General features: G+C 41.2%; 1 protein-coding gene across 1 annotated transcript in view; it reads right to left on the reverse strand.

Moving 5' to 3' along the window:
- Positions 1 to 4,728: 4,728 nt before the first annotated feature.
- The window catches only part of LOC102379439 (lysozyme g-like), a 49,913-nt gene continuing 44,427 nt past the window's right edge, over positions 4,729 to 10,214 (reverse strand). The window contains exons 7-10 of the mRNA XM_025207222.1: positions 7,981 to 8,070; positions 6,920 to 7,116; positions 5,709 to 5,847; positions 4,729 to 5,106 (exon numbers count right to left, since the gene is read on the reverse strand). Of these exons, the coding sequence (XP_025063007.1) occupies positions 4,973 to 5,106; positions 5,709 to 5,847; positions 6,920 to 7,116; positions 7,981 to 8,070 (560 nt within the window). The 3' untranslated portion in view covers positions 4,729 to 4,972. The remainder of the gene's footprint in view (positions 5,107 to 5,708; positions 5,848 to 6,919; positions 7,117 to 7,980; positions 8,071 to 10,214) is intronic.

Below are 10,214 nucleotides of genomic sequence, written 5' to 3' on the forward strand. Positions count from 1 at the left end.
AAGGTGACCCTCCAATAATTGGATTCCATACATGGGACACTATAACAGATGTATAAATGTTCCATATATATAATGTCATTGTGGGGTTGTCTTGGATTTAGGTAAATACAGTACATTTCCACATTATGGTTTGCACATTTCTTGCATCCAGAGGCCCAAGTTCAGTAGCGCAAGATCAATATTGCTAGTTAGGAGGAGGTTTATGCCTGCAACTCTTACTACATTTCAGTACTGTTGTACTAGTTTCCAGGCTTTGAAAATTTAGTGACCGTGAAGCATGTATGCTGGTCATAATTAGTTAGTGATTATGGGCTATATAGGCTAGTCTACAGTAGTGCCAGCCTTGGTGGCTTAGGACAAAGCTGTAAGCTTGGCTAAAGTGAAGGGCCCCAAAACTGTTTGTGAATGATTGCAAAGTGAACTTTTGCTGGAACTGACATATCCAGTAAAATATGGGAAGTAATAAAAGGCCTTGAAATAATCTAAGCACAGCATATTGTAGTTTTAGCCTGAGTAGAGATTGCTACAACTGGATAACATTTTTATTTTAATAGGTATACCTTTTTAAAATGTCTTGGATCTAAATTGTAAAAGCAAATAGCAACCTTACTTGTAAACACCATAATAAGAGGAGGCAAAGAGTATGATGATTAACAGTGTTCCAAGAAAGACCAGAAATCCTGCCATCCAAAAATGTTAATCTTTAGAGTCCATTTCCAGGGTTCCAGTAATGCAAAGAGATTTTGAAATAACCAGTCAGAGAATGATGTTGGAGGTATCTAGTATAAATACGGGGTATGAACTAGGAGAGGTATTTGGAGAACTCAGCACTTCCGTGAAAGTCTGCATGTCATCTCCCTTCCGTGTCTCCCCAGGCATTACAAGGCTTATATGTTGTGCTTTCTCAGCTAGCCAAGTGGACGTTGGGATTAGTGTATATCTTGTGGTTTCAGTGTAACCAACAAAAGGTCAGGCTGTAGACATTTCTCTTACTGCTTTTATCCATAGCCACCCTACAAATATGTTAGTAATCAGGTAAAAAAATGTACTGCATACTCTGATTTGGAAAAATCTATCACTTTATGATGTATGATTTACAGTCAAAATGATAAAGTTGCTACTGTAAAAATTGTATCATTCATTGTCTCTATATGTATGTGAAACCCATTTGCTGACAGGGCAGTAAGCACATCTCTTAGAGCACTGTGAAGAATAATTAACGTTAATGATTGCACTCAACCAGATGAGGTATGCTGAAGCAGTAGGGAGGAGTTGCTTTCTTTCATCAGCTAGTCTGGGGAGGACTGCTGAAATGGAGAATGAAAAGTACCAATAACAAGCAAAAACTAGCTGTCAGTAGAGAGACTTGATACAAGTGGATGAAGTGTTGTATATAGAAGAAGGGAAAGGTGGGGAAGACTTGTAACACCAGTTGGGGAGTGATTTATTTGAGCCTGGAGAAGCCACTGTGAGCTAGAAAGTTTGGCAGATGGGCCATGAGATGCAGGAGAAGCTGGAATGTGCTACTCAGTTGTAGCAGCTAAAGCAGGGGTGGGCAAAATGCGGCCCGGGGGCCGGATGCGGCCTTCCAAGCCTTTCTATCCAGCCTGCGGGGCTCCCCCAAAATTAAGAAAATGAATATTTATCTGCCCCTGGCTGCCTGTCATGCAACCCTCAATGGCTTGCCAAAACTCAGTAAGCAGCACTCCTCCTGAAATAATTGCCTGCCCCTAAGCTAAAGGCACTCAGCAGTTGGATTACCTTGCAGCAATCTCATGAGTGACCAACAGAGGGAACCCAGCTACACTGGAAACACAAAACATGGTAGTATGCTCTAATAAATGCATGGATCTAAACTGAAATAAATACAGCTGCCACAAATGATGCATGGTTCCTCAGTAGAAGAGGAAAAGAATAGGGAAATAGGAAGTGAAGAGGAAATTTGTGTTTGGTGTTACTCTGGCAAAACATGTTCAAAACACCATGCCAATGTTTGTATGTTTTAACTTCTTAAGTTAGATCCATTTATTTCCTGTTTCATGGCAAAGGAATAGAGAATATGACTTAGAGAACATGACACATTATTTCTGGGTCAGCCTCAAAATGTTTATCATAGTAAAAATGTCATAACCAAAGTCCAAATCCAACTAACTCTTTTTTGCCAGCTTGTGATGAGAGCGGTGCACTAATATTTCACACAAACGTATTCAGAGTAACTATGCCTTTAGCTTTACAGGTGTTTACTGAACCGTTAAGGGCAGGTCTACACTGCTTCTGTGGTACTCCTGAGAGTACCTCTGAGAAGCTTGTACTGCATACCTGTACAACTTATAGGAAACACATTTTTAATTGTTTGACAGCCCCAATATAAATATTAAGTTTAGGTATATTTAAGGCTTTTCTGGACTGAGATGCAATGCTCCTGAGCACACCACAAAGGGCACAACTGTTCACCCCTGCCACACCTCAACATGAGGCAACAAACTACATTAAAGTCATCCTCCCTGCCTCACCCAAACAAGCCAGAGAGCTCAAGAGCAGCAACAGGGATGCCTTCTGCACAACTCTACTGCCTCATTTCCAGATTTGAAAGCTGAGTGTGGAGGGGCCGGGGGCCGCAGCAGGGCCTATGTGACACTGACCACGGGGCCTGGGGCAGTTGTGCCATTCGCATCCCTCCCCAGGGACGGCCCTGAACGTGGACATACACACATACAGACAGGAACTGCCCAGCTGATAAGTGTGGAGGGGAGGGTGGGAGCAGATTGAGACCCCCATGGTAAGAGAGGGAGTGGGGCAGGGGTTGGGGTGAATGGGATGCTGGGGCTAGGGCAGATTGTGGGACAGCTGGGGGTGGCTTGTCAAGGGGTGTAGGGGTGTGTGGCTCCCCAGTGCTGAGCACACCCTGGGGGAGGCTTGGAGGTGTCCCCCAGATTTGTGCATGGGATGGAGGTGGGCTGTCCTCTGCAGGTTAGAGCTCTGCGCCTCACTGCCTTTGCCCCAGGAGCCGCACACTAGCTGAGCATCCCCTGCCTGTGCGGTGGTGGGAGGCACAACACGGAGTTGCGTGGCTCCCAGGGCAAATGCAGCAGGGCACAGAGCCTCAGCCCACTTCCACCCCATGTACAAATCTGGGGGGCACACGCTGCCCATGCCTCCACCAGGAGTGCGTGCGGTAGCAGGGAGCTGTCCCCACCCCCACACTTCTGGACAACCCGCCCTGGCCTCGGGGCTCCATTCACTCCAGGCCCTGCCCCTGTCCCACTCCCTTCCTCACTGTGGGGGCCTCAATCTGCCCCCCTCCCTTCCCTCTCCCTGTGCCCTCCCTGCCTCAGACTTACCGGCGTGGTGCTGCTCTACATGCAGCATTCAGGCTGCAGCTGCTTGTGTGTCCATGTCTGTGTGCACCCCCACAGCTGCAGCCTCCTGGAGCCTGTGCCTGGGCTGCCCTACAGTCCTCTTCACTGCAGGCCCCAAAACCACATGTGCAATTAATGAGTTCAAAATGCAAAAACCCATTAACAGTTTAATTGCACACATTAACTGCGATTAATTAATTGACAGCCTTGGTATATATAACTTAGTAGTATAGCATCCTTCTGGAGCAAAACCATTTGTATAGGTGACCTTGGACCACTGCCAGGAGATACTGTCTTCCTAAGTACAAAATAAATGTATATTTTGTTTGGCTGCAGTAATTTCACCGTACATAGCTGTGGTCATTTTTTTAGGGTGTAACAAGACTAAGAGAGCAATAGATGCATATTATACATAAAGAAGGATTTCACACGATGTTTGAGAGAACACATCCTTTGCCTTAGAGAAGAAATGGAAGTCATATAAACTCTGGTTCTATGCTGTTGCTTTCTTTGGTAGTTGGTACTCAGGACATTGTTAAAATTGTAGTAAACTACATGAGATTTTTAATAGAATAAAGAATAGTACTGTTCACAGGATGCACATTAGTATACCTTTACTTTACCAGTGATCTTTATTTTTTTCAGCCTTAGTCCCCAAATCATACTCTTTTGCTCTTGCTCCTCCTTTTTCTCAAGCCACATTCATTCCCCTCCTTGTGACTTCAAATAGTTTAAAAATATCTTGGCTGTTTCAGCCAAGAAACCCAAAATGTTATAATGCACAATCATGTGCAGTTTTTCTTTTGAAGTTCATTGTATAGCAAGATAGTGTTTTAAAAAATATAAATAATTTTATATGCATTTACATGCCCTTATTTCAACTTATGTATTGAGCATTTCTCAAGAACATGCATTTTCAGTAAGTATGTTTGTTGCAACAATGTGTGTTTGATAACCCTTACAGTTGCAAAGAACCTAAAACCAATTCTTTTTTTAAAGAAAGTATTTTCCCTGCCCTCAGTAAAACAAGCTACTTGGAATCATCTTTGGCTCATATTAACCAAATTGAGAACAGTTGCTTTGGGAGGATATAATTTGAGTCAGTAGTACAGATTCTTTTTTAAAGGTTGCCTTTTTTATATATTCCTGTTTAAAGCAAGTGCGAGATTGATGTAATGATTAGTAAAGTAGTGAATATCAAAATGTGTGAATGCCTAAATTTGAGTAATTATGTAGTTTTGTTCTTGTAGAGTTTGTTTGGATTGCTATTCTTGCGGTGTTATTTTTTCTTTTGCAGCATCGTGCACTAGTATATGAGAAGCTGAAAGCTAATATGACTATGTACACTGTTTAATCCAAGTGAAGCACACACAAAAAAGAAAGAAGTAGCAGAAGCTAAATTGGAGATAAGACTTCCAGTTTTAATGACCTCCAATACTATCACTAATACATAACTTAAACTTTAAACTCAGTTTAATCTAAACTAAAAGAGAGCCCCTTGAAGTTTGTAACATTTTTCTCCCTTTTTTCAGTATTTCTGTTGGAAATCCAAGTACTAGTCACTATTTGACTCAGTCTACTTTTAAAATGCAATCTCTATACAACCAGCATTCTCAGTATCCATTTCTCTTATAAAATTTGGCTCTTGCAACAACGTCATTGGCATAGTCATTCTTAGTTGTGCCAATGTCCATTCTCTCATAGCTCTGAATGTTCTTAGGCCCTGCATTATAGGCAGAAATCCCACCTGAAATTAAAACAAAACAAATACTTATGAGAAACTTTTTCTTTTGTAAGAAAACAAGAACAATTTTACCTCTGAAGTTTCCTCCTTTAGTGTGCAACTCTTTTGAGGATATCTAATATTACATACAGAACTTATTTTTATTAAGTGCCATTATCTGTGAAGAAAGCTATATATAAAATATGCTCTTCACCATTTTTTACTGAAAAACAGTAAATATGATTTGGGTTTATTTATATGCAGATTTGACATGAACTAAGGCAGGTGCACTCAACTACTGGCTCATGGACCAGATCCAGCTGCTGGTGCTGGGTCATCCAGCTCGTGGGGCTCCCTGCATCGAACCCCCATGAGCTGTGGTTGTACGTACTAGATCAGGAGCACAGGGTGATGTGGGGCCCCAATTGCAGCACACGGGGCCAGGCGGAGGTGGTATGGAGCCCCAGTCCTGGCTTGAAGGGCCAGACAGAGGCAGCACAGGGCCCAATCCAGCCTGTGGACCACCCCTGCTCTACTCATGTGGCCTGTGGAGCTAAGACAAACGCTACCAAACTAAGGAATGGGATTTTGTTGCATGAAGTATTTTGAAGCCAATAGTTTTGTACCTTTTAGCTGTTGTTCTCTTGTCCATTGTGGGAATTTCTTCTGGATGTCTTTTATCATCCCACACAAAATCTCTGTACCTTGCGTAATATGCTCTTCACTGTCCCACGTACCAACAATTTCATGGTGTCGTTTATCAACCTAGAAGAGTCAAGCAAGAATATCCTGGCACCAAAAGGATTTTTTTTCAAGGGTTCTTTATGGATTTTAAGGGTGTACGGGCTGTGTTCATTTTTACTCTTTTCTGTGGGCCATGTTTTCACTTCTTTTTCCTGTAGTCACAGAATTGGCTGATGTGTGGAGAGATAAGGGCGAATCTGGAGCACTGGCATGTTGTGTAAAAGATTGTCAGAATGTGGGCAGGGCCTGTTTGGGAATCCTGCTGATGGGGGTAAAATGATGCCAATGGAGTAGGATGTGAATACAGAAATGAGCTCTGGTTTTCCCTGCCTTTTTGCCAGTGGCATTTTGCAGCGCATGGGAAAGAACTTGTCTAAACACACTTTTAATGTAGCTGCAGCCTGAGCCTCTGAGCTTAGTGAACCGTTTCTGGTAAGGTACTGTACTCTGAAGCAGGAACAATCAATCAGATCCTTTCCTTTCTAGGCAAATCAATGAGTTCTGGGAAGGAGATAGTAGCTGTAATGCAGTGCATTATCTCCAGGCTCTTGCCTACAACCTGGATTCCCCACTGCTATACTGGGGATTGAGAATAACATCAGCTTTACACGTGCCAGGGGGCACTCCATAGACTGGTTGTCCTTGTGGGGCATTAGTCCCTTTAGCCAGTCAAAGCAACATGAACTGTCGTATGGTAAAAGAAAATCTAGCCTAATTTATTTCACTTAAACTCAAACCCTACAACTCGAAAATGTGGAACGTGGCACTATTAACTCACTTTATGCTGTACTTCATCTTCTCCAACACTTTGTCTCTAGGCTGTACTGCAAGCAAGTATCAACTTCTGTGTCTGGAAAGTGACTAACCCATTCAGGGTGCCAATTACAATAGCCAGGTCACTATTTATAGTTCTTATGGGGAGGAATTAGCCAGACATGCTGCTTTGGCACATGTTAATACAAAAGGCTAAATCTTTGCTCAAGTTTTTGGCAGCAGGGTGGAGATGACCCCCAAAGCAAAATCCTCATAATTTTTTATGGTTCTTTCTGACACAAAAGAGATGGCTGCAATTTTTGAGTTTGCTAATAAATACCTGCATTAAACCAAATCCGTTTCCTCTGTCACCCCAGCCGTCCTTCAGGACTATTCCACCATGAGACTCTCGGGAGATGATAGCAGCAATCAGAGCTGGATCTACACCCAGTTTTTTACCAACGTTCTTAATCTTGGTTTCATATTTTTGCAGATTCTTTAAATCTCTTTCAGCAATCTTTTCTGAAGCAGTCACTCCTGTAGCAAATGTAAATGCCCTTTTTTTTGTTTCAAAGCAGTTGGGAGGTATTCCTCCAAAAGACAATATGGCTACATTTAACGTTTAAAAACCCTTATAATCTATATAGAGTTAGTAATTAGTAATCAGCATCCATCCATGGCTGAAAAAAGTGCCTAAATCTAGGCATAACAATAAATTAATTCTAGAATATAGGGAATTTCAAATGGAGATGGCAGTGTTTTGGCAGGGGTGGCCAACCTGTGGCATAAGTACCACAAATGGCATGCAGCAGATCAGGGAGAGGACAAGCAGCACAGCAGCAGATAGGATAGGAGGAAGAAAGCAGGGAAGGAGATTCGGGCAGGGAACACAGTAGGGAGCAAAAAAACAGAATGGCAGAGCAGGCAGAGGAAGGGTATTGGAGTGGCATGCAAGGAGCGTTCAAGGCTAATTTGTGGCTTGGCTGCCAGAAAGGTTACCATCCCCCATTCTATATAACATGGTGATCTTAGAGATAAGCAGGAATTGTCTTCACTCCAAACCTTTATGCTACAAAAGGTTTAATTCTCTTTGGTGTAGACATATTTGGGAGGCAATGCATAGAAATAATAGCTCAGAATACAGGGGACTCTCTCAAAGAACAAGAGAAAAGACTGCTGCACTTGAAATTTGGTCCCTAAGACTGGGTATTTCTCAGATTGTTCTGAAGATTCCCCAGAACACCTCAAGAGCACCTTTTTGTAAATACAATAGAAATGAATTGTACGAGTCAAGTTTGATTTGTTGAAGGGAAAAGAAACATCTCTCAGGAATAATTAAAAGATAAACATATTTATTTATAATATGCATTTGCCAGTGCTCTAAAGCTGAATAATGCCTACCTCCATAGCTTAGACCTTCTTGTTTTCCAGTTTCAATGGAAGCCCCAGTTGTATCGACATCCATTAATTTACCGTAGTGTTCAGAAAGGTCTAAGTGGAAGCATGGATTAGAATCAATAGATTATGCATATCATGAATATATTCTCAGTTACATCTGTGGCTCACACTTATCATTGATGGGAAACTTGTAATTAGGCAATATTTATGTGCTTATCCATGCTAGAAGGTGCCGTACCTATCAGCATATTCAATGTACGGCATTATAATGTAATTTATTTGTAATTTACCCAACTATACCTATGGACTGAGCAAACCATTTCAGAATATAATTAAAATACACATATGCACAAACACAATTCTCCATGAACAATGCTAAATTTAACTCAGTAAATTAATGGGAGACTGATCACTTGCTCCAGTGCTACAAAATTGTTAGACAAATATGAAATACCTGACATGGTTGCTTGATGATCTGCGCTTTACTGCTCCTGGGTCTCCTAAAGAAACAAACATGCAGTTTTAGTTTCAATATGAGTATTCTGCCCAAACAAATCAGTTCACTTCCCCAAACACTGTATATTTTTAACATTAAACAACAATACACTTTACTACTTGCTGTTCAGCTCATCCAGAGAAATAAAATGAGATTTGTGCTCTAAATCTAAGATTGTTATTTATCTACTTTTGGTTGAGTACTTTTCTGCAATCTTAACAGTTCAGAATTAGGAGGAGCTTGACACAGGCTACCTACTCTCTTCAGGGGTTGGAAGTTACAGTGAGGAAACAGGAAGTTGAATTTATGCAGAACGGATTTTGCCGAGTAAGCCATGTGAAACAATATCATTGTAAACAATTGCAACCACTCAGCACTTGGATGTGCAGAGAAATTTAACACCCCCCCCCCAGCTACACTCCTGCTATTAGTAGAAACAATGAAGATTAATACACAAATCCAGACTAGGATACAGGGTGTCAAAAACTCTGTAACTCTTTGGTAACAAATAAAAAGTTAATTGCATGGTTGGACTAACCTATCTTTTTTAGTACTTTACTTATTTGCAGGGATTGTGGTTTTCTCCAATTAAAAAAAAAATCCCCAATTTTTGGATTAAAAAAGTAACCCCAAAACCACATTTTTTATGTGATTAAAATAAAACACCACTACATATATATATTTATATAGAGTAAACCAATAAAAAAGTAACCCAAAATCACATTTTTCTGTGATTAAAATGAAGCACCACTATATCTATCTATCTATCTATCTATCTATCTATCTAGCGTGAACCAATTAAAAAAGTAACCCAAAATCACATTTTCCCGTGATTAAAATGAAACACCAAGTGGTGTTTCATTTTAATCATGGAAAAATGTGGATTTTGGGTTACTTTTTAATCTGAAAATTGGGGATTTTTTTTTTAACAGAGAAAACCAGGATCCCTGAAGATAAGGAAGCAGGAATAGGAATCAGGAATGTGGGCCATCAGTAGTCATCTTCTGTCATATCTTAACATTAGAAATCCCATGTTTCCTTTATGAGCCACATCCATTCTATTTTTCTGCTCCTTGGAGCTGCATAAAGGATGACAAATGTGACCTTTAGACATGTTTCCCTGTGGGTTTTTTTTTAAACTTATTTGCAGTCTTGGTTGTGGATTCCAGTGTACATAGGTTCCTATAGGTTTTGGTTGCTGGTGCTGGTGTGGATATATTTATACAATGTGATCTTTGATTTTTATGCATGGTCTCCATATTATTTAAAATCTGAAATTTGGTCTGGGTAAGTAAATGTATTTCACCATCACCAAACTTGGATGTCATGGAAAACAAAGTCTAAAATATTACAAATAAGCAGGGATTCATAGATTCATAGATTCATAGATGTTAGGGTCGGAAGGGACCTCAATAGATCATCGAGTCCGACTGGCCACTCTAACTGTGAAGAAGTTCTTCCTAATGTCCAATCTAAATCTGCTCTCTGCTAGCTTGTGGCCATTATTTCTTGTAACCCCTGGGGGCGCCTTGGTGAATAAATCCTCACCAATTCCCTTCTGTGCCCCCGTGATGAACTTATAGGCAGCCACAAGGTCGCCTCTCAACCTTCTCTTGCGGAGGCTGAAAAGGTCCAGGTGCCCTAGTCTCTCCTCGTAGGGCTTGGTCTGCAGGCCCTTAACCATACGAGTGGCCCTTCTCTGGACCCTCTCCAGGTTATCCGCATCCCTCTTGAAGTGCGG

This window comes from Alligator sinensis, unplaced genomic scaffold, assembly GCF_000455745.1.
Source record: "Alligator sinensis unplaced genomic scaffold, ASM45574v1 scaffold144_4, whole genome shotgun sequence".
NCBI lineage: Eukaryota > Metazoa > Chordata > Crocodylia > Alligatoridae > Alligator > Alligator sinensis.